General features: G+C 32.7%; 2 protein-coding genes and 1 long non-coding RNA gene across 3 annotated transcripts; all 3 read right to left on the bottom strand.

The window, feature by feature from the left end:
- Positions 1 to 10650: 10650 nt before the first annotated feature.
- On the bottom strand, positions 10651 to 12372 carry LOC104718360 (UDP-glycosyltransferase 84A4). Its single transcript, XM_019234113.2, has one exon. It carries the CDS (start codon positions 12137 to 12139, stop codon positions 10724 to 10726), a length of 1416 nt encoding a protein of 471 aa, XP_019089658.2. The 5' UTR covers positions 12140 to 12372; the 3' UTR covers positions 10651 to 10723.
- A 2060-nt stretch (positions 12373 to 14432) lies between these two features.
- Positions 14433 to 14882, bottom strand: LOC147930669 (uncharacterized). Its single transcript, XR_015574180.1, has 2 exons — positions 14752 to 14882; positions 14433 to 14646 (listed from the first exon to the last, which is right to left on the bottom strand). It is a non-coding gene; the product is annotated as an uncharacterized LOC147930669 (long non-coding RNA).
- A 2140-nt stretch (positions 14883 to 17022) lies between these two features.
- Positions 17023 to 23734, bottom strand: LOC104746634 (putative F-box/FBD/LRR-repeat protein At4g13965). The gene is made up of 8 exons (XM_087476979.1): positions 23714 to 23734; positions 23530 to 23601; positions 23220 to 23318; positions 22914 to 23126; positions 22714 to 22817; positions 17638 to 18514; positions 17407 to 17541; positions 17023 to 17307 (listed from the first exon to the last, which is right to left on the bottom strand). The coding sequence occupies exons 1-8, from the start codon at positions 23732 to 23734 to the stop codon at positions 17023 to 17025; spliced, it is 1806 nt and encodes a 601-aa protein (XP_087333105.1).
- Between the last annotated feature and the right edge of the window lie 1316 nt (positions 23735 to 25050).

The following is a 25050-nucleotide window of genomic DNA, read 5'->3' as shown; positions in this document are numbered from 1 at the left end:
TAATTATCCATTTATCCATTTATAAAGACTATTTTGTTTTGTGATCCAATTGTTAAATCTGCAGAGATCAATATAATATATATATATATATATTTTTTTTTTTTTTTTTTATGATTTGAGGTTTTTGAAAACAAAAAGAACATAATTAAACAATTGGTTTTTTGTGTCTTTAATCAAAATAAAAAATGATCCAATAAACAAAACATATTCAACTGGAACTTAAATATAAAAATATAATATAATTTTTAAAATATCATTTCACTAAATTCTCTAAAGATGAAACCATTAGTATGAAATCTAGCACTATAAATTAAATTGATGAGTGAAAACCAAAAAAATATTAGTTATCCTTGGGATTTTAAAAATTATTGAGATTGAAAAATTCATATAATTTTATAAGAAAACTAATTTAGTTTGTCACTTAAAAAGTAATATTTTTTATTTTGAAATAGTATGTGTAAGTGTTGAGTTTATATTAACAAACAACCAAATCATGTGAATTTTGATTCAGCCACTTGGTATTCCTTTTATTTTAGGTTATAAAAAATTAAAATATTTATTTATAATTAAAGACATGTAACTTCATTTAACTCAAATGTAACTCCTATCCAATAATTGTACATTGATTCATTCCTCCTACTAACTTATTATCTTTCAAGAGAAATTATTTTTGGTTAAATTTTAATATTTTTTATTTAATTTGGTTGACTAAACTTATATTCATATTTTGGTTAGCTAAATTAATATATTTCTCATGTAAAATTATTGTTTATAATATATTTCTCATTTCAAAGTTTAAAGCAATATATCATATATATAAAAGTAAGGTTTTGGTCTCTCCTTATTGGTTGATTTTCATTTAATGTTTTCTAATTTTTTTTAATTTTTTATTTGCTTTCTAATTGCTTTAAACAATATTTAAGATCCAATAAACACAATACATTTAACTCACACATTAACATAAAATTATAACTGAAAATAAAATAAATTATGCATTAATCATATTCTACCACTCAATTCTATTCAAACACAATAAATTACTATTGTAACTTCATAGTTCTAAATGTAACTTCCATCATTTCTTATCATATAAATAAGCATTCTCTCAATCTATCATTCTCTCATATTGACATTCTTTTACTATCTCATTTTCACATTCTCTTCTACAATACCTCAAATCATTTTTCATTTTTTTTTGTTATTTTTGATTTCTTATTTTTGTTATATGGGTTGTAAAAAAAAAATGAAATATCATTGTAAATTGTTAATGCTAAATTTTAATTTTAGAGACTACATGATATATATTTTACATTGTTCTTATTTTAAAAGATTTATCTCCTTTATCTAATTTGGATTATTATCTTATAAGTAATCATTCTCTCTTCCTCTCCCACCAATATCAAATATTGTTATATCTCATATGTGTTGTAAGAGTTTGATTCTATATTTTAATTTAGAAAGTATTATATATATATATATATATATATATATATATATTACATTGTTCTATTTTTTAAAGATTCATCTCCATTATCTAATTTGGATTATCATCTTATAGTAAACATTCTCTCTTCCTTTCCTACCAATATCAAATGTTGTTATATCTCATATGTGTTGTAACTTGTAAGAGTTTGATTCTATATTTTAATGTAGAAAGTATTATATATATTTAACATTGTTTTCAATTTTTATTTTATTTATATAAAAAAATATTTCTTTTATATTTCTTGCCTTTCTAATCTATTCATATTTATTTTTAAAATTTGCATAGTTAAATTTAAATTCACATATGTTGGTTTTAACAAAACAATCAACTTTATTTGAGAATTAGATGTTCCTATTCATTTTTAAACGATCAATGTGTAACATATAAGCATTTTGTCTTGCAATCACAAGTTCCATTTCTATTGCTTAACTCCATGGTTAAACTATAATATATGTTGTCCTATTTGTAGGAATAACAACATACTTATTTAAATTATTTAAAAGAGCAGATGATTAAACGAAATAAACATTTCTCCAAATTTTATAATTCAATCAGTGAGTGTACTTATTACTTTGAAAAACTTTTACATTGAAGTTCATAAAATCATATAAAAAAACTAAAATACTACATCATCACTTCAAATTTGGAAGGAAACACTTGGTATTCCTTTTAAAAAAAGTCAAGATACATATAAAAATTTATTAATATTTAACTCACTTTAAAGACATTAAAGGTCATTTAACTCAAAAATAACTTCTATCCAATAATTTCATACATTCCTCCCACAAATAAAAAAAATATATATATATATGTTCAAGATTGTATTTAAATATTACATAATTTTTTAGTTAGCTAAATTTATAGTCACATATATACAATATATATACATAAGAATTTATATTACTTATTAACACTATAATTCGACCCATTATTTGCTTAACTCAATATTGGTTTCAAAGCCAACTAAAGAAAAACAGAAACGATTTTATTGATATTAGACCAAAACATGAGCATACAAACATAATCACTTACGAGAAATATATTTTTAAAAAATAACTTATTATTGCAACATCAACGTATGAAGGGTTTACATAAGCAGTTAATTAAAAAATCTATAATACAATAAATGTATTAGAAACAATATCTGTCAATGATAAGATTGGATCCTCAAAAGCAAGAAACAACATCTTCATAATTCATAAAAAGTAAACGCCACAATTATACACATCTGAACGAAATGTATAAACATATAGTGTATAAATAAAAGTGACGGCAAAGCCCGTATATGCCTAATTAAAACGAAATAATACAAAAGAGAAAATGAAAAAGACCAAAAAAAAACAAGAAAGTGCCAACTACACCACAACCCACGCGTTGCGTGGGGAAGCACCTAGTAACAAGATAAAGTATAGCAAAACGAGCGGCATGCAAAATCGTATACGTCTTCTTCCTTGTCTTTTATGATCTCTTCATAATATCTTGGCCGATCTCTAGAGTACTCTAGTATGAGTACTAGTTTTATTAAAACTGTGTTTTCCGTATATGTGTATGTTAATGTAATGATGTTATAATTATAACATAAAATTGTATAATTTTGTATGACATAATTATTATACAATTGTGTCATAAAATTGCATAAGTTTGTATGACACAATTTGCTTACAACAATTATATATACTCTTGTAAGCAAATTATTTGTTGTATGGTCAAAACTCAAAACACAGTAGAGGCTCTACTGTAGAGCCCAGTGTAGAAAAGTGTTTCATATTTGGTATATTGTATATATTTTTTCAATAATTATTCAATAATATTTTCTTTCAAATGTGACGACTTCAAATTTTCAATCAGAAGATATAATTCTCTCCAAAAACATGATTCCACAACGTTTCTGTTAAAATGTGATCTTGTAAAAATTACCAAAAACAGGATATCACCTGTTTCTATTGTCGAAATCAATCTGCACGTTGTCCCCCCAACACATGATACACTTAATTTTTCCTTCTAATTGTTGTTACAAGTCTTCTCCGAGACAATACAATTTCCTCCAAAAATCATGGTTAAAAAAAAGAAATAATAAAAAAAAAAAATAAAGAAAAAAAAATTTGATTTTTTTTTCTTTCCCGGCAGCGATATTCTATACTTTCTCACCATGAACATAATTCCAACAGTTCCTCAAAACAAGACATAACAACTTACTCTAACTTAGACTTTAACACAACCACTTCTTCACTTGGGGCTTAATCAATCCGCTGGCCCATATATAGTGCTAACCACAAAGTCCTACTTCTTCCTTTTTTTTACTTTGTTGTTCCTTGTTGTCGTTGATCATTCTCAAGACAACTTCTAGCTTCTTCTTCCTTTGCCTTTAATTTCTCTGTGAGCACTTCTTCTTCTTCTTCTTCTTCTCTTCTTTGCTCTGTTCTTCTTCTTCTTCTTCTTGGCTCAGAGTGGTCGGATTTACTAGAGTTGGCTAAGGTGAGGACCTGACGTGGTTTCGTGGCTAAGGTGAGGACCTGACGTGGTTTGACGACGTCATTGAATTTGTATTATAATGTTTATATTCAGTGGTCTCAGTTGGAGTCTAATTCGAGATGGGATGGCAGAAGTTTATGTATCCGACAATACCGACAATCATTCTTCGCGTTCTTGGTTGCATGTTTTCATTTGTGATAAACTGTGATATGTTGAGCTAGAATTAATATGGTTGATAATGGCGTGAATATTAAGTAGCTTGTGACAAGCTTAATTAAATGTTAAGGGAAGGTATTGAAAATATTCAATGGTTAAGTTACTTAAACGGGAAAAAAGTTAATTGATAAGATCTTGGGTCGTTGATCATTGGGATTGCTGGCCTACGGGATTACTTATATGATAAGAGTTTAACCATTTTTTAATACTTTCCCACATTGTCGAAAAAGGTACAAACAAATACTATTACAGTAACCAACAATGCCTTGGACTAATTGTTTAAGTGCAGGGTCAAAGATTAAAACTTGAAAATATAAGAACACCTTTTCTTATTAGATTTAGAAAACTCTCTCAAAAACTAAATCTCTCTTTTTCTCAAGTCTTATCGAATATCTTTCCATAGAATCTTATATTTATAGGTTTTAACTTTTTCTAAACCTATTAGAGTTAACATATTACAACTTATTATTCCTAGGAACTTTTCATTTTTTCTATTCTATCTCTTTTGGCAACTTCCTAAGAGATAGCTTTTTCCTCAAGTTGGGATCCAACATTCTCCCCTTAATTCCAACTTGAACTCCGGGTGCTTTAATTTCTTGTACTCCGATCATATTCCTCATTTCTCTGAACTTTATTCTTTCTAGTGGTTTAGTGAGGATGTCCGCCTTCTGCTCCTCACCAGGAACATGCTCCACTTCTATCTGATCATTCTCCACACACTCACGAATAAAATGGTACCTTGTGAGTATGTGCTTGCTCCTTCCATGAAACACTGGATTCTTACTTAGAGCTATGGCTGACTTGTTGTCAATCCTTAGTAAGATCTTCTCATCTAGACGAAGGACTTCTCTTAGCAGCTCCTTCAACCATATTGCTTGTTTTGCTGCTTCTGTACCTGCCATAAACTCAGCTTCACAAGATGACATGGCCACTGTGTGTTGTTTCTGTGAGGTCCAAGTGTTTAATGATAAACCAAGATAAAACACATGACCTCCAGTACATCTTCCATCATCGATATCAGCTTTGTAACTACTGTCGCTGTATCCTACAACCTTACTCAAACAATCACGCTTGTAAAACAAGCCTAAGTTGGTGGTTCCTTTCACGTACCTTAACAAGTGTTTAAGCGCTTGTCCATGTACCTCTCTCGGACTCTGCATATACCGGCTTAAGACTCCTACAACAAAAGCCAAATCGGGTCGTGTGTGAAGCAGATACCTTAAACACCCAATCGTTCTTCTATATCTTGTGGCGTCAATTTCAGGTTGTTCTTTAGCCTTTGAGATCTCCATACCAGGCTCCATTGGTATGTGCGTTGAGTTACATGAATCCATCTTAGTATCAATAAGAATACCTTGAGCATATCTTTCTTGTTTTATTCTTATCCCATATGCTCCTTGTACTACTTCAATACCAAGATAATATGTCAACTTGCCGAGATCTGACATCTCAAACTCTCTTGACATATCCCTTTTAAACTGATCAATAACTCTTTGTGAAGTTCCTGTCACAAACAAGTCATCAACATAGATTGCCACTACCAGACTTTCTTTCTTGTCATTCTTGAGATACACAGTAGGCTCCTTTATGCATCTTTTAAAGCTCATCTTCTTCAGAACATGATCGAGCTTCACGTTCCAAGCTCTTGGAGCTTGACGTAGACCATACAACACCTTATGTAGTATGTACACTCGATCCTCTTGTCCTCGTTTAGCAAATCTTTCGGGTTGGCACACATAAACCAGCTCGTTTAAGTCACCATTCAAGAATGCGGTTTTCACATCGAGGTGATGAATCTCCCATCCTCTTGATGCTGCAACAGCTATGAGCAATCAAATTGTCTCAATTCGAGCTACAGGTGCAAACGCTTCTTCGAAATCCACACCTTGTTGTTGTACATATCCTTTTGCTACAAGTCTCGCCTTGTATTTGTTCACCGAGCCATCTGCCTTTCTTTTGATCTTGTAAACCCATTTTAACTCTATAGGTTTCACGCCATCCGGTTTTTCAACTAGCTCCCACGTTTTGTTTCTTACAATAGACTCCAACTCTACCTTCATTGCTTCGACCCACTCTCGCAAACTCAAAGCCTCAAATACACTCTCTGTTCTCCATCTATGGTGAGTAAGAGTTGTTCACTCTCAAGTTCAGCTAGCAACACATAATCATTGAGATATCTGGGCTTGTTAATGACGCGACCATAGCGAGTAAATATCGGTTGGTTTTCAGCTTCGTCAACATCATTTTCTTCTTCTTTTTCTTCGTCATGGTGTATAGACTCCTGATCTGAATTGTGATCTTGATCGTTGTTAGCTTGTTCATCGTTGTTATTTTGATCTTTTTATTCAGCTCCATCTTCTATACCCCCTTTGTAAGATAATTTGAACCTTCCTGGTTCTCCTACAATTTGTTCTATCATATTTGACCAATCCCAAGTTTTCTTCTCATCAAATACAACATCTCTGCTTACAAACACTCTTCTAGTGATTGGATCAAAAAGTCTGTAGGCCTTGGAACATGGTTTTGTTCCAAGATTGATCACCATTCTTGATCTATCATCCAATTTCTTTAGATGAGGTCTTGTAATCTTTGCATATGCAACACATCCAAACACTCTCAAGTGTTCGATGTTCGGCTTCTTCAAACGAAAATATTCATAAGGAGTCTGACCTTGTAAGGCTTTTGTAGGAACTCGATTAATCAAATACGTTGAATGACGTACGGCTTCTCCTCACATATCATTTGGAACCTTCATTGCTTTAAGCAAACTTCTTGTCATCTCCATTAAAGTGCGATTTCTCCTTTCAATCACACCATTTTGTTGAGGTGTATATGGTGCAGTTAAGTGTCTAGAGACTCCATTCTCTTCACAAAACCGGTTAAACTCAAGCGAGGTAAACTCTCCCCCCCCCTATCGGTGCGAAAGGTTTTGATAGTGAAAAACCAGTTTGTTTTTCAACTCGTCTTTAAACCTTTTAAACCCATCGAAAGCCTCACTCTTTTCCCTCAACAGCATAGACCACATGTATCTTGAGTAATCATCAATTAAAACAAACACATACCGATTGTTTGCAGGTGTAGATGGAGAAATCGGTCCACATAAATCTCCGTGTACTAGCTCCAAAGCATGAGCTGCAAGGTAGGTCGCAGTGGTCGGAAACGAATGTCTAATTTGCTTTCCGGCCAAGCAGGCACTGCACACATTCTTCTCATGTATTCCTTGTGGCATTCCGACAACCATCGCTTGTTTCACCATGTTATTCATAACTCCAATGCTAACATGCTCCAACCGTGCATGCCAAGTCGATGTAGTGTCATCATCTTGAATATGAAGACACTTGGGATATTCTACTTCTATTGGTGTTTTATATAGACGGTTTGATGATCTGATGACGCGTACTAGTAGTTTTCCTCCTGGATCTCTTAATGTTAAGGCATCTCCCTTCATGTTAACTTCACAACCATTCTCTGTCGCTTGCCCAAGACTGATAATATTATGCTTCAAGTCGGGTATATAATAAATTTCCTTAAGTGATCTTCTCTCACCCGTTTTGCCTACAAAGATAATCGAATCCTTCCCGACAATACTAACAAACGAGCCATCACCGAACTTCACCTTTCCTGTGACACTCTCATCTAAACTGGAGAAGAATTTTTTGTTTCCCGTCATGTGATTGCTAGCTCCATTGTCTAGATACCATATACTCTTATTGTTGGTATCATAGTTCTTGGGAAATACTTTATCTTCATTCAGGAACACTACTTCATGAACATAAAGAGCATCGGCCTCATGCGTTTCATTCAAATTTGTCTCATGCTGAATTGGTTTATTTTGACATGTAGATGCATAATGTCCTGGTTTGTCGCATCGCCAACAAACTACCTTAGACATGTCTTTCTTTTGTTTTTGATTATGGTCCGTGGCTTCTTATTCTTGGTTTTGGCCATTAGATCTCCCTCGACCTCTGCCTCTACCAAAACTTTCACCATAGTTTCCTCTATCAGATCCACCTCTATTGTATCCACCTCGACCATAATCACCTCTGCCATATCCACCTCTAGTGTTGCCTCCTCTATTATAGCCTCCTCTATTATAACCTCCTCTGTTATAACCTCCTTTGTTTCCTCCTTGGAAACCATTGTAACCTCCTCGGTTGTTACTAGAATTTGAAAACATAAGTTTTCCTTGGTCTTCACTTTTGGTCTCTTCTCCTACACGCTCTTCATACGCCTTTATTCTTCCGACTATATCACCAAATCCTGTCGAATTTAGATCTAGAACTTGTTCCAGGGAAGCTACAATATGAATGAACTTGTTTCTTGGAAGCCCGTTAAGAACTTCTTCACCAACTTCGACTCTTCAATATTCTCTCCTAGAGCAGCTGATTGTGATGCCAGGCCTGAGATCTTGCCTGCAAAATCATCAACTGAATCGGTCTCGCTCATCTTCAGTCTTTCTAGATCTGCCATTAGGGTTTGAAGTCTCGCTTCTTTCACCTGGTCTGCTCCCCGGTGTCGAGACTTTATGGTGTCCCACAGATTCTTCGCCGAGCTTTGTTCACCAACTTGCAAAATCAACCCTCAGGGATGGACTGGAACAAGAGTGCTATAGCTACATCATTCATCTTTTCATCGGCTGAACGAGGTTCTATCGTTTCCCACACTTCGCTAACTCGAAGAGTAATCTTCATCCGCATCGCCCAAACCGTGAAGTTTGTCGATGTTAACATCGGACAGTGGATCGATGGAGATCCAAGGTCCTTGGTTCGTGGTGCAGGGTTTGGCACGTCCCTCATCCTTGGTTACGTGAGTCTCCTAACACAAACTTTGGTCGAGTCTTCTTCACAAGGCTCTGGTACCAAATCAAAGATTAAAACTTAAAAATATAAGAACACCTTTTCTTATTAGATTTAGAAAACTCTCACAAAAACTAAATCTCTCTTTCTCTCAAGTCTTATGGAACATCTCTCCATAGACTCTTATATTTATAGGTTTTAACTTTTCCTAAACCTATTAGAGTTAACATATTACAACTTATTATTCTTAGAAACTTTTCCTTTTTCATATTCTATCTCTTTTGGCAACTTCCTAAGAGATAACTTCTTCCTTAAGTTGGGATTATCCAACACAGGGGGTTAGGTCCATATATTCCTTAGTTCGATTTTTGGTGGAAGGAATGCTTTACGCTATGTTATCAGAGATTGATCAAGACTGGTCTTGGACAATGGGAGAGATCTAATAAAACCTTGTCCCAAACTCTTTCTAGTTAACAAACCAAAAGTATACTACTATTACAGTATAATTTTGGATGCAAAATAATTTGCTTTTCTCGAAGAATAAATACACTATGTCTTTTATTTTAACATTTCTAATTATTCATATCTTCTATCAGCATTTGTGAATCGAAAAAAATAATATAAGTATCCTATATATTAGTATTTTTTTCCCTCAAAATTTCTTTCAAATCGTTTGAAACATTATTTATGTCGCTACCAAAAACACATTACACATATACCCAAGTAAAGTTACTATCATATTTGAATTGCATTGTCACTTGGGACATGCATAAGATTATAAGTCCATATATATGAGTAATACCAAAATCTCCAAATTCAACTATTTTCAACTCAGCTTGTAGAAAACGTGGCTCTCTTAAGCTCAATAATTGGTTACAGTTACAAATGCCGACAAAAAATTACAATAATTGTAGGAAAAATTATTGTCAGCTATATGAAATGAAATAAGATTCTAAAATGGTTTATTTCCATGGGATGCTAACTTTCTATATAAGTACTGCCAATTTAAAGGTCGTGCTCATCATCGTAGAAAACAAATGCCACCAGCTTTAGATCATTTTGAGGCTCCACTTCTAAATCTTATTTTCTTCTTCAATCTATTTGTCAATTATTTTTTGCCTCTGTTCTCTTATGAATTTTTTAAACTATCATTTTCTTAACTAATGTTTTATTTTTGAATTTCTACTTGTATAATACATAGAGTAGAAGATATAAATTCCAACGATTAATATTTCATTATCTAACAGAAATTTCTCGTACGTCGAATGGTTCAGAATCGTCGGATTTACTAGAGCTGGCTAAGGTGAGCACGTGACGTAGTTTTGCAATGTCACTCTCTCACTGAATTTATATTATAATCTTAATTCAGTGGTCTCAGCTGAAGATGGGAATTTCACAAGTTTATGGGAAAATGGTTCTTTTTGCCAACGATGTGGAGGGAATCTAATTCGTAATGATGTTTTTTCTTGCATATGCAATGATGTTCTTCACGTTCATGGTTTATGCATGTTTTAATTTGTGAGCGAATGTGTGACATGTTAAGCTATAAATTTTTATGGTTGAAACGGCGTGATAAATATAATATTAAGTAGTTTGTGAATATTGTGCTCTTTAATTTGTTTATCATATATCACCTCTCTAAGACACTTCTAAGTTGTGTGATTCTTTTGCAATCTGTAATTTTAAGTTCATCCACTTTGCTCATAAACATATTACGATCATGACTAGTTTCATGTGAGCTGAGCCTTAGATATTAATTACTAATGCTTGGCATAATCTTTACATCAACCAACTTGTCAACAAACTCTTGCAAGTTCCTCTCAGATGATCCTCCGTATGCCACGGCAGACTCCGCCGCCTCCTTCCACCTCCGAGCATTTCCTCTCAGCTCCACCGCCTTCTCTCCAACGGTGGCCTCAAGCAGTCGCTCAGTCACCTCTTCCCTTAAAACAATCCTCTTCTCAGCCTCTCCACGGCTAAGTCTCAATCCTGTCTTGAAAACATCAATCATGTACACCGCATTTGTCACCTGATCTCCCCACTGCGGGAAACAAATCAGGGGAGCTCCTGAAGTTAAAGCCTCCATGGTTGAGTTCCACCCGCAGTGACTTAAGAAGCAAGCAACCGCAGGATGAGCCAACACCTTCTCTTGTGGACACCATTCCACGATCTTCCCTTTTTCTTCAAGCTCTCGAGGCAAAACTTGTGGTTCTTGGGATAAGGCTTCTAAGGGAGGCCGCACGACCCACAAACATGACAGCCCGGAGTTTAGAATGCCGTGCGCAATCTCCTCGATCTGCTCTTGCTTCAAGCGGACTATAGTCCCAAAGGAGATGTAAACGACAGAAGATGGTTCTTTGGAGTCAAGCCACTCTATGCAGTCACTGGCTGGCTCCGAAATATCTCCTTTAATGTCAGAGCTTATGGATTTAGCCACCGTAAAAAGCGGACCTATGGGTTTGATGATGACTTGAGGGCAGAGCTGGGACATGTGGTCAATAGTGTCTCTTTCCAGCTCTTCAAAAGTGTCAATGAGAACAGAGAAAGGTTTGTGAAGTCGCTTGATCTGTTCTAAAATGATACCACCCAAACTGGGAAGCGGAGAGGAAGGGTGAAGAAAGCTAGGGATCTCGTCATGCTTCAACACTAATGGCTTGAAGGGGATTTCAGTTGTGATCTCCGGCTCGGTTTCGGTCGGAAACTTAACTAACTGGTGGTGGTAGTAGTAATAAGCGGCGAGGCAAGCACAAGACTGGACCCATAGAACAGCCGAAGGGATTTGAAGCTCCTCGGCTACGTCACACACCCATGGGACAAAAGCGTTATTTATGAGACATTTCACTGGTTGCTTCTCATATTTCTTGACCAGGTTCTTGATCTCTCTTTTCCCGGTAACTTCAAGTGATTTTAATAACAAATCAATGCCTTCGTAAACAAATCCGTCGTCGAAGAACTCGAACCGGAGGAAACCTAAACCGACCGGTTTGAGCACGCCGTCTTGAATCTTGTTGGCTTCACGCATCTTCTTCCCCAACGGCTCCTCTGTGGTGACAAAGGTGACGAGTAAGCCTTTGGAGGCTATGAGCTTTCCTAGACGAAGAAGAGGGTTTATGTGACCTTGGCCTGGGAATGATACGAGCATCACATGAGTAAGACTAGACGGTTCCATGGAATCAACAAGAAATTGGTGTTATTTTCTTTACACTAATCCAATTTATGTGAACAAATAACAAAAGAAAGTGGCAAAATCGTACACGATCATCCTAGTACTTTATATCTCTTCGTACTATCTTAAAAGATCTCTATTATGAGTTATGACCATACATAATTTACAAATCCTTTTCCATTGGGTCCCTTCTTGTTATGTATGTTTGTTTTTACCGGCGTTAGTTGATTCCAAACGAAATCTCTGAAGATAAGTTTTTTTTTTCTTTTTAATGATTTTAGTCATGTTTGTTATATACTTTACAACTTTTACTATATAACAACCCGTGTAAAATAATAAATCTATTAGTTAAAAAAACGTTATGATTTAAACTGCTCTCCGTCTTTCTCCCTAGGCGATCGTTCATCCTTTCTCCAGCAAAAACTCTTTCTTTGCCATTGATTCCGGTCGGCGCTGGCTTCTCCGGCGTCGGTCGGCCCTCTCTTTTATTCTAGTATTTCATTTTCCTATTCTATATATTTTTAAGATATAAAAATGTTTTATCATCTTCTATTTCTTTTCACCCTTATGGTTATGGCTGCTATTCTCTACGCTGGTGATAGGGGTTTTATGGGACATCTCTCCCTTTTTCCGGCAGTTATCTCCACACCGAAGCCCATGATTCGATGTGATGTATTCTCTTTGTTCTTGCAGATCTATAAATGGAGAATTCGAGATATGGTGTTTTCACAACCATTTTCACATTTTTCAGTGGTCATTCAATCCGCTGATGTCAATCAATTCTTCTTAATGGATCTGCTCTGGAAGAAACACCCATGGAAACCACCATGGAGAAAGAGACAATTTGGGGATGAAGATGTAGTGATAGTAAGCAATTATCAATGGATGAATAAGGCGAATCTGATTTTGATATCACGAAGGAGACAAGTTCCAGATGCAAGTCTAACAATATTCAGTCTCAGTTTATTAATCAAGGTTATGCCAAGTGCATTTTGGAGTTTCATCTATAAGATGATAGCCATTTACAAGTGTATGAGAGGGGGACTTAACAGATGTTATCTGTTAGCCCGTAAGGCTTCCGATTGGAAAGCAGGGTTAATCCACTCTTTCATCGAAATTGTGTTCAATTTCCTGTATTTGTGATAATTGGTTGTATTTGATTTGCTTCTGTTATTTGTAAACTCTGTTCTGATATCTATGATAATTTGGTGTTAAAAAAAAAAAACAACCCGTGTAAAATAAAATAACTATTAAATAATTTTACTGTAATTTTTATTTATAAAATCTATTAAACTTATCGGTCAAATTATTATTTGGACTCTAATTTTTTTATTAGTATATATTTTTAGTCTTATTTAAAAATGTAAATTGTTTTATAATAATTAAGATTTAATCTTTATAAATTATTGTATCAATTGTATATTATCACACCATATAAACCAAGAGTTCTTAAAATTCATTAAAATTTGTTTACAAAAATTTAATTAAGTTTAATTAAGGAATACATTAAATTAGAAAAAGAATACACTTAAGAGTTCAATTTTGTGCGTTATTTACTTTTTCAGAAAAAAGAATTTTATGTTAAATGTAAATATTATTAAAAGTTGAGGACAAATAAAAAAATAGTATTTCGAGCTTTGCGAATACGACACATCAGTATTTTCTGTGAGAATGATTCTTTATAAATATACTAGATAAGGGCCCGCACGATGTGCGGGTTTAAAAATTGTTGAAGAAAATAAATCATAAATCTTAAACAAAATTTTAAAAATATAAAAAGAAATTTTATTTCCTAAATTAAATATATAAATAGTTTTAGTTAGAGAAAAAACATATTTGTATTTACCTTCATACAATTATTTATATTTATATATTTTAATATATTATAACAATTATTACAATAACTAAAGCTAAATTATATCCCACCAAATTTTTTGCCAAATACTCATCATTACTAACATTATTATTGTCAAATATTAAAACATTTCAGAACTTATTCACAAAATATTTTACATGCAAAGAGTTCATCAAAGCAACATCTAATTACTAAGCATGTACAATTTTACTCTATGTTTTACCATTTTAAAAATATGTTCTTACACCTAAAATTTTTTTATTGTTAAAGTATGCTCGTTATCACCACCTATAAAATATCTTCTGAACACATTAAACAAATTTTATGTAGCTTTACTTTCATTTTGGCATAATTATAGTTAAGGATCGATGCATTATTTACTCCTCAGAAGTATATCGCATTGTACCAAAACTACTTAGAACTATGACCTCATCTCAAATATTCTCGAATCGTAAGTTCTTAACTTATTTCTACCAGAATGAAAAGTTCTCATATATTTCTCAATATAGCTGGATTTAAACGGTTTACGAATCAAATCCGATAGAAAACCACATAAATCAGGTTTGAAACCAATTTAAAATGGTTTACCGTTCCAACTTCCCAAAGTACAAAATACCTTCTCAATTACTCGGTCAAGCAGCTTTTGTTTGAGTACCTGAATAATTGACATTATCCAGAAGAGAAAACTTTAGATTTTGACCAAATACATCAACCACCGACTAATCTTCGAAACTTATAATGCTACTAACTGTAGAATTACTTTGGGAACCTCCATCAGTGTCTCCATTATCGATTAATTTAGCGGGTTTTATATACTTTGATTCCATTTCATTGCATCTGATAACTTCCATTGAAGAACCTGCACAAATAAAAGATCCAAAATAGATCGGCAAAATTATATCAGAAAAAAAAAATCAAAGATCAAAGATCAAAGCTTTTGATATAAACATGTAAATTTCTTGTAGATATAATGTTATTTTCTTAATTAGCTGTTCCTTTTACGTTTCAAAAATAATAATTCTTTTGACATAACTTATGTTATTTTTTTAGATTTGTTATTCACTATTTCTTGATTAATAATAATATACATGCTTAATGAATTATTATTTTTTGTTTATACATGTCAAAATCTAATTGAGAAAACACATATAATATTCTTAGTGTACAATGGAAAATATATTAGTTTTTAGGAAAACTTTTTTTTAGATATAAAGAAATAAATTTTATGTAGATTTAATGTTATTATCTTAATTAGCTGTCTTGAAAAATAATAATTTTTATGTTATTATCTTAATTAATTGTTTTGGAAAATAATATTTTTGACACGTGTTAGCATTTCATCAGTATACTTGACACGTGTCACGATCTGGTGAGTTACTAATTTTGAGAACCAAGCTTTATATAATAAAATAATATTTTTGACACGTGTCAGCATTTCATCAGTATACTTAACACGTGTCACGATCTGGTGAGTTACTAATTTTGAGAACGATAAGGGATATTATTGAAAATGATTAAATACACCTCCTAATTAGGGGGGGGGTTATTGGATCCTTGATTTTAATGGATTTGAAATCCTTATAAGATTTGGAAATCCATATGGAATCCATGGATTTTAAAATCAAATAATATGGATTTGAAAATCAAATAATGTGGATTTGAAAGTCAAAGAAAGTGGATTTGAAAATCCTAGAGAATAGAATTCAAAAATTATAAAAGAAATAGAACTTATAAAAATAATCTCTTATGTAGTATTCTCAAGTGAATCAGTCCACATGTTTGATGCTATTGTCTCTCTCCACTCATTGGCATATTCTCTTTGTTGTTCTTGGGTTGTAAGTACTTCAGCATTATCATCTTCATTAATTTCTTCGACAACTTCTTCTGCACTCTCGATTTCTTCTGGAAAAATATCCGTTCGACAAATTATGTAAACTTTCGCAGAAAATTATGAAACACCTTTGTCTTTTGTATGCAGCAATGCAAGGGGCACTCTAGACAAACTACCTTTAAGAAGGAAGCATAGAAGCAATACTAACAATGTAAGTGAACCATCAAGTCAATCTGAAGGTTCAACAGATGTCCATGCTGAGATGAATTCATTGACAACAGTAACTCATAAACTCTTCGATCTAATACAAGAAAGAGAAACAAGACAACAAAGAGAAGCTGAACAAAGAGAGGTCGAGAAGAAAAGAAATAATGTATGGGAAGCTATCAAAGAAGTTCCTAATTTGGAAGAAAACGTTCGTTACGATGCAGTCAAAGTGATTCACCAATTAGGAATGAAAGAAGTCTTTGTTAGCATGTCCACTGATGAGTGTTATGGTTGGATTTAGCGTAACGTGATGGAGTGCTAAATATTATTAGGGGATCGTCCTTTCTGCTTTCTGTTTATAAGTTGAATTATTTTTATTAGGTGCTTCATGATTTTTTGTCTTCGAACCCCTTGATTTTTTATTAGGTGCTTCATAATTTATCATGTCCGATACGTATTGTTATGTTTGTGCATGAACACACTCTTTATGCTTTTTATTATTATCATGTCATTCTTTCTTTCATTATTACGTATTGTGATTTTTTTTCCAAATCCACCCAAATAACTAGGTGGAGACCAAGGATTTCAATCTCTATATTTATAAGTAAAACATATTTTCAAATCCATCCAAATCCAATATGAAATCAAATCCATACTCAAATCTTTAATAATGAATAAGGGGTGATTTTAATTAGGATTTAGAATTCATAGATCCAATAACACAGAATTTTAATAAAGATTTTAAAATAAATGATTGAATAACACATGATTTAACTTGGATTTCTAAATCCATTAAAATCAAGGATCCAATAACCCCCCTAGGTTTGCAAGCTAGAATACTAATATATAAAATATAAAGGGGAAATGTTAAGATGGTTTAATACTATATATTTGTCAAATCAACTAAACATTCAAAAAAACCCCAAAGTTTATAACTACCACTAAATATAAAAGTTTCAGAGTAAGAGTTAACTTTGACAACATACAATTCCCTCAATATATAAAGTTCCATCGGAATACAAGCTGACATGAATTTGAAGCCTTTTTCACACTCTCCAACTCCTCAACCATCTTAACTTTCTGTTTCGCTTCCAGGCGTTTATTGAAGGAAAAAGTTGCTTTCTTCAAATAAATTGCGTTCTTTAGGATATATTTCGTCACCTCTTTTCCATTCTCTTGCGAGTAGTAGTCTTCATACATAAATGTCTCGAGATGGAGTAACAAACATTCAGGAACATTCTTTGGCTGATTCCAGCTTCCCAGAGGTTGTTGTTGTGACTGACACAAACGACGAGAAAACACAAAGTATATATATGATCATAAAACCCCAAATTGAGTTGGATTTGCTAAATTAATATGAATTTACTATATGCTTACACCGACAAGCTTGAGGACTTGTAAATTAGGAGAAGTATTGAGCATGAGCGTTAGTAGATTCCACCAGTTAACTCTATATGTAGGCATCTCCAAATACACCAACTGATAAAATATAATTCCAGTAGGAATTGTACTCTATACATATGAAAGCAATATTAGTAGAGGAACAATTAATGTGATAACAACTAAAATCAACTAAAGAATAATAATAAATAAATAAAAAAAACTTACTTCCAAGGCTGATAGCTCCAAGGAAAGATGTTTGAGTGAACTTAGTGATCCCAAGATGTTCGCATCATAGATGAAAATGGTTGCTTTAACCAACTCTGGTGCGTTCTCGATCAGACAAGACTCAAGTGCTTTAAACCCTTTCATCTTCAAGTAATTCAAAGAAGGGGCATTTATCACATAGTCCCCACTAGGTCTATCAGTGTAATTATAAATTGATAGTCTCTGTAAGGATGGCACCGCAATAGTGAAAGTCTTCACTCTGCTTAATGAATATCGATACACCACCAAGTTTTCAAGATTAGGACAGCCAGCGAAAAGGTTAACAACTGATTCATTGTCTTTGAAGTCCACATCATGAAGCTGCAGAGTTCTAAGGGATTTCAGACAATATGAAGAAGGGACATCCATAAAAATCGAATACTTGAGTTCCAAGGTCTCTAGTGTTTCACAGTTATACAAGCACTTGGGAAATCTTAACGGTTCAAGTTGAATTTGAACATCCAGTACCAGCTTACGCAAATTGCGGGCAAATGCAATCCCAGTCAATTTTCTAACTTGTTTTTCATTTAATCTATTTAAAGAAATTGACAGATGCAAACTCTGTAGAACCGGAGCCTTGTGTGAAAGCAAAGCCTTACGAACATTCTTTGAAAATGTCCCGGGTTCATGGCTGTGATAGTAATAACCGTAAGAATCAAACATGAGTTTAGGCAGCATTCTCCAATGAGACTGCCATTGTTTAGATAAAACACTTGTGGCTATGGCAACTTTTGTAGGAAGCAGAGACAATATCTCCGAAATCAAAGCTTCAGGCAACTCACTGATCCTGTCCTCATTCCCAACATCTTGGTTTCTAATACTCTCACCATCTCTTTTGCTGCCAAACAACATAGCAAAAGACAATAGTCGGCTTTGATGTTATGGAGATTATAATTACGGAATCCTAAAGCATTAAAAGAAACTAACCATCGTTTCATTGGTCAAGCTTGAATAGAAGAGTTCTCTGTATCGGCTATTTAACGCTTTTTCGACCTCCAAAACGCAGACGATGCTTGTCGTATTCGATTGCGGTAGATAGCAGAGGTGATAGAAGAAGAAACTAGACGGCAGAGGTGACAGAGTTTATACGGCGTACGTTAGGGTTATGGTTTTGGAGGTAGAGGTTGCGGCTGTCGGGGAGGAGGTTTTGTTTTCTTTTTATTACACTTTTGCGCTAGTTTTTTTTTTTTTTTTTTTTTTCTTTTATATGGTAACAATTTCATAGAAGTGAAAATCGTTTTTTTTAATCGGGAAAAACGGAAATAAAAAGAATTATAGAAGAAGTAAATGTTTCTAGTAATCAACAATTATTAATCAAAATTTGTATGGACTTTTTTTTTTTAAACAGGAGAAATTACTAATTTAAAAAAAAAATCAAAATTTTGTTTTTAAAAAAAGTATAGTATACATTCAAATTAAATGGCTACAATTTTTGTATACTTTTAAGTATGTATTTTTCGTATTTTAATGTAACTATATGAGTCCTACTATTTTTACAAATTTAATTAGATATTAACTTTTTTAATACTGATTTTGAAATATTTATAACAGTAGATGTTACCAAAAAAGTGCGTTCTTTTAAAATAACAAATAATGTTAATTTATTTTGTGAATTTAGAATGAAATCTATAATAGTATAGATGTAACGAGAGTCATTTGCTAAAATGTGTCTCGAGCTTTCTACCAACTATACCTACACATCTTTTTCAATAATGTTTTTCCTATTAACATATAGTGGATAAGTATCAAAATTATTCTAGATATGCATATTTTAAAAAAAAATTAGCATTTTTTCACATATCATATTTCAGAGTTAAGAAAAATTATTCATTAAGAAAAATAATGTAATCAACGTCTAAAAGTAATCTTGGAAATAACTATTTTATTTCGAAATAGTTATACTGTTATGGTATAAATAAATTATTAGACACAAAGAAGTTTGGATTACATTAACAACATAAAATAGTTAGTTATTGACCAACTTATCTACAAACAAATCTTCATCCACCTCCAAGTCTTTTATCTCAGCCCCAGCGCATTTTCTCTAACTGACTCTAACGGTGGCCTCAAGCAGTCCCTCAACAATCCCATTCTACAGAACAACCCTCTCTTAAGCCCAATGTTGAATTTCACTCCAGTCTTGAAAACGTTGATCATGTACATATCATATGATTCCTTTATGGCTAAAACAAAGAAAAATTATCTTCTATACCACTTTCCAAATTAAAGCTATCCAAATCTACCACTTCTTCTAATATAATATATTATTTTACCTTTATATTTGATTATTTTCACAATATTTCACTGGTCTAAAATATTGTACAGAACAACCCTCTCTTAAGCCCAATGTTGAGTTTCACTCTCTAGTCTTGAAAACGTTGATCATGTACATATCATATGATTCCCTTATGGCTAAAACAAAGAAAAATTATCTTCTATACCACTTTCCAAATTAAAGCTATCCAAATCTACCATTTCTTCTAATATAATATATTATTTTATCTTTATATTTGATTATTTTCATAATTTTTTTAAATAATTAAGAGATTATGAGCCTAAGTCCGTACAATATTTTAGACCAGTAATCAGAGTATTTTATATGGCTTTCTTCTAAAAATTACTCGAACCAACAACTTCTAAACTTTGGTTGAAAATCTTTACCAGTTGATCTATTGACACTTGCAAGTGACAAGTATCTTTTCCTCTCTTTATTGTTTACGAAACCTAGACCGAGAGGTTTGAGCACGCCGTACGTACCATGCATATCGTAATGATATCTAAGTGCTTAACCTTAATTGGATCCGCACTTACGTATGAGATAATATTTGTAAAACAAACTTAAGATACATTTTAAGGCATGATTGGATTAAACGCAACAGTTACGGGAGTGTGTGAAAGCGAGCATTTGCAGTTTGAAGCCTGATTCAGCGGTTTTAAAATGGGTGCGCTTAGAAACCTAAGACCGGTTAGTCAGCGAGTACAACAATACAGATGCTGAACAAATTATTATCAAAACAAATGCAATTTATAATTATAAAGCTTTATAAACACCAAAAACTATATTTATGAAAAATAGAAAAATCAAAAATGAATAATAATGATTAGATAATTATTCAAAAATTAGAAAAATAATTTTTATAGTGAAATAAAAATAATTATTCATCTTAGAAAATTAAAGTTAGAGAATGATTAGTTTCTAAGAATTATAGTGAATACAAATAATTAATGGTACACAAATATATTTAGCATTAATATTTATATCTCTACATCTTGATGAAATAGAAGGATAATAGTAATAATCTTGACTTAAACTATCTAATTTAATAATCTTGATGAAATTGCAAATTTTAGTATTCAGTACTTACAAAAATATATATAATTCAATAACAACTGATCTAACCTGCTGTTATGTCATAATCTGTTTGATTTGCAGGTCTATTTGGTGTAAGAGGAGTAGTCACTCCACCTGTACGGAAATCATGTAAGTCTTGATCATTCTCAATATGTTTAAAAGGTAATCAGCAGCAATTATTTGATTATATACTCAAATAGTTAATTTAGTTTAAGATAATCCTATCTAGTACTTACTTTCTTGAGACGCTTGATTTGTCCATGTCTTTCCGAATGGACTTGGAGAAGTTGGTCTTCTAATATTATGGCTTTGCATTATGAGCAAATTGTAATTCATATTTGCTTTGCAGTGTTGTTCCTTCATTGCATATAGTGGATACGTTGTCGTTTGATGATTGTCCCGATTATAACTGTGGGGTGTTTGTAATATCGGACAAAACCCTCTTAAACACAGAATTAACCAACACAGGAGTTTTCATTGTATTTTCTTGTTCTTCTGTGAGTAGGTTATGGGTATTAGACTTCTCTGTAGACCTTATCCTTTTAGAAGTCTTAGGTACTTTCTCGACTTGTCTATCCTTTGGTTCTTTTCTCTTTTTTCATGATGATGATTCCTGTTAGACAATAGAATTTTAAACAATGGACAATGTTTTAAATGTATAGTGAAAAAGACATAACTTGTTAGGCAGATTATAGCAAGATATGCATATAATGGTGTATTCCGCTTTAAAATATGTACCTGGTGGAATGATTAGTTTCTCAACAGTTTGTATACAATCACAGGTAGTAATGGTTGCAGGGTTGTATGTGGAAACAAATGAGGAACACACTAATACCACCTTGACGATATTTTTGGGATACTGTGGTTAATTTACTGGTAGCCATATTCGGAGGATATCTTAAAGATCTTATAATGGGAACCTCTTTCCACCATTTTCGCAATAATCATTTGTTAACTCGTTTTTAGATTGAATAATTCCTTTTTTTTCCAAATTTTTCCAAGTCGAGGGTCATATATAATCTATTTTCAAATAACGTCTGTATTTTTTTAACATACATGTGTGATCAATCTTAACTTTGGATTATTTAACTATTGTAGGATTGCAGAATGGGTGCGATGAGGATAGTAAGGTGTTTGATCATCAAGTATATTTGATAAGTGATGGTACTGTTTTTATGAGGTATATTATCTACCCTGTTATTTTATAATTAAGATGAATTTCACGTGAAAGAAAATAAAGATTAGATTTATAAATTAATTTGAAAAGCCATCATAAAGCATCCGCTTTAAGAAAATTCAAGTACTCAAAAATAGTTAAACTGAAAATAAGACCTTAAAAAAAACACTTTTTAGGTGGAATCTATAGAGTAACTATAACAATATAATTACTCCACACACACACCCAATTTATTCAAATAAAATAGACTAAAAAAACATGTTTCTATATCGCTACTCCTTTTGATCCACCACAGCTCCCATGAAATCCTACTCCTTTAACGCAACAATCTTTTCAATCTTAATTTTCTTCATCATGATTTTCTTTAGTTCTTCAGAATCATGTGCTTCATTGTCAGCCACAGCTTGTATTTTTTGCATGAGATTGGTACCATCAGCAACCTTCTGATCGTGATCTATAATCTCTTGGTCGCTACTTCCCTTGGTTTTTTTTTTGGTTTGTCGATGACTGATTTCTTTCGTCACTCGAGTCTTCCTTTCGTTTTGATGAAGGAGTAGCCACCAAATTCATTGTGCTGTCTGATTTCTCTTCACTATTAGTAAGCTTTAAAACCTGGAATCAAATTCAATATAACGATTATTCCCACAACTGTTTTTCAAAAAAATTTGCAAAGTAAAATTATTGAACTTGAGTTAATCACATAGCTACCTGGTCTGTAGAACTAACTGTAGATAGTTCCATTGGGCATTGTGAATGCGTAGCAGACAAATCATCATCGAAGGTGTGATAAGGTAAAACTTCTTCTACTTTGTACTCATCATTGCTTCTAGTTATATTGTCTTTCCCGATTGAGATGACAAAATGATATTTTTGACCTATTAGTTTTTTAAGTACATCCAGTAGATAACATGGGTCTTCTATCTGAAATTTTAAACACTCATCTTAATATAGTGTTTTAATTAGGAACCAATATTAAGATAATAAATTTAGATGTTGAGTAAATCAGTATTATACCTCAGGCCCGCAGCTTTCCATGAGTTCAGAGACTTCTTGCCCAATGATTTCCTTCTCAGAACTATCAAATAAGAATATCTTCGCTTGTCCTGTGCTATCCTTTATTAGCAAATGTAGCCAGTATCTGCATAAATTCTAATGTTTAGTTTGTTATGAATTTAAGAACTTATACAGGATATCTAAAGCATTACAAAGCAATCACCTTAAAACAACTTCTGTCATTTCTAGCCTGCATTTTTGACACCAGTAGACTTGTTTCTTGTCGGTAGAAATAGAGGCTTTCTTTCCTACCTTTTTTTTTGCAGCTCACATGACAGTAGTAATACCATGACCAGTCAGTGTCAAATCCCAGGATTGAACACTTGATGCGAACATTTTCAGGCTGTTGTACAGATTAGTATACATAAACACATGTAGAATAAACGATTGATGAAATAAAATCCTAACCTCATAAGATTCCATCAGCTCCGTGTTCTCAACGGAAGCAGACTTGCCATTTGATCAGTTATTTCCATGATTGAAATCTCGGTTTAGGTCCCAAAATGGATAAGGCAAGACCATCCGATGGTAACCTGAGATATAGTTAGGCTGCAAATGGTTGATTAAAATTGAAAAAATGGGTTGAACAAAATTGGGTTGAATAATATTCAACTCATTCATCTCCAAAATAGTGGATGAACAAGCTAAACATTTTTGCTGTAGGATTAGTTTATTTTTTCAACTTTTTAAGATGAACAGGCTGAATAGTTTTTTCCAACCTCTCCAACCTTTTCAATGCAAATGGTGAAAATTGGTTGAATATTTTTTTTTCAATCTGTTCAATCTCTTCAACAGTGCAACCATTTGCAACCTTAGTTAGTGTTACAGCATCTATTTAATGATAGGACCACATATTTGTAATGATATCAATTCTTACAGGTTTTTGAAATCCACTGCCTCGGGTATGTCTGGGTTAAACCAAACATCATATGCATCAAAAGAAGAAGCAACACTCCTAACACCTGTTTCAAATAATACTTACATCTTGATCGGCCAAAACCATCTCAAATGACATTCCAACATCTTTGGAATAATTAGTCCAAGTATGCAGTATCTTTGCCCGAATACACCATGAATTTTTGTAGGGTTTCAGATGGTTTAACATTGTGAACTGAAAAACCATCGTCATTTTTTTTTTGTGTTTAGGTATATGAATATGAGTGAGGTATTTTTTGTGAGAGGTGATTTGTATTATTTATATTAGCAGTTTTGAAGATTATTCCCTCATTCTTAATTTAACTGTTAGATTAAGATATTAGGAATCACGATTAATTGTTAATATTTGCTTAGATTTTATTCTTTTTTTATGCTTACCAGTATTTTTTCTGTGGACAATTAATTCAGAATATTCTGTTTATTGTTTTTGTAATCGACGTGATGTACCAATTAAATATTTGGAGAATATATTTTCGTGTAAAAGAGAATTAAGATTATTCTATTAGTCTTGTATAACAATTACATGGGTGTAATCTAACAGTTACACGGGTTACACCTAACATATATATTGTAACAAATGAATATCAATTTTTTTATAATCCATTTGTAACCTATTATTAAAATTATATAGTTTACAAATTTGAAGTCGTGTACTTCTGTTTTATTAAATAGGGGATGCTTTAGTAGAAAATAATGACATGAGTCAATTTTATCAAAAATATCAATCAAGAGGATTTTAAAATACAAATCTAAAACCTCGATATGTTATATGTACATACAAGAGTTTAGGGTTTAGGGGAGGGTCTAGATAGAGTTTCAACACATGGCTAGCCAAGAGCTTAATTTTTTTAAAGTT

Source organism: Camelina sativa, chromosome 12 (genome assembly GCF_030686135.1).
Source record: "Camelina sativa cultivar CO46 ecotype springtype chromosome 12, ASM3068613v1".
Lineage (NCBI taxonomy): Eukaryota > Viridiplantae > Streptophyta > Magnoliopsida > Brassicales > Brassicaceae > Camelina > Camelina sativa.
This window is presented reverse-complemented; position numbering and strand designations above follow the sequence as displayed.

What these genes read in the sequence shown, in the direction of transcription:
- LOC104746634 (XM_087476979.1), bottom strand. Translation starts at nt 23,734, where the DNA reads ATGGAAATAACTGATCAAATG. An exon ending in TGGAAATAACTGATCAAATG is followed by an intron (nt 23,602 to 23,713) that starts GCAAGTCTGCTT and finishes TCTGTACAACAG; the next exon opens with CCTGAAAATGTTCGCATCAA. An exon ending in AAGTCCTCAAGCTTGTCGGT is followed by an intron (nt 17,308 to 17,406) that starts GTAAGCATATAG and finishes CGTTTGTGTCAG; the next exon opens with TCACAACAACAACCTCTGGG.
- LOC104718360 (XM_019234113.2), bottom strand. Translation starts at nt 12,139, where the DNA reads ATGGAACCGTCTAGTCTTACTCATGTGATGCTCGTATCATTCCCAGGC.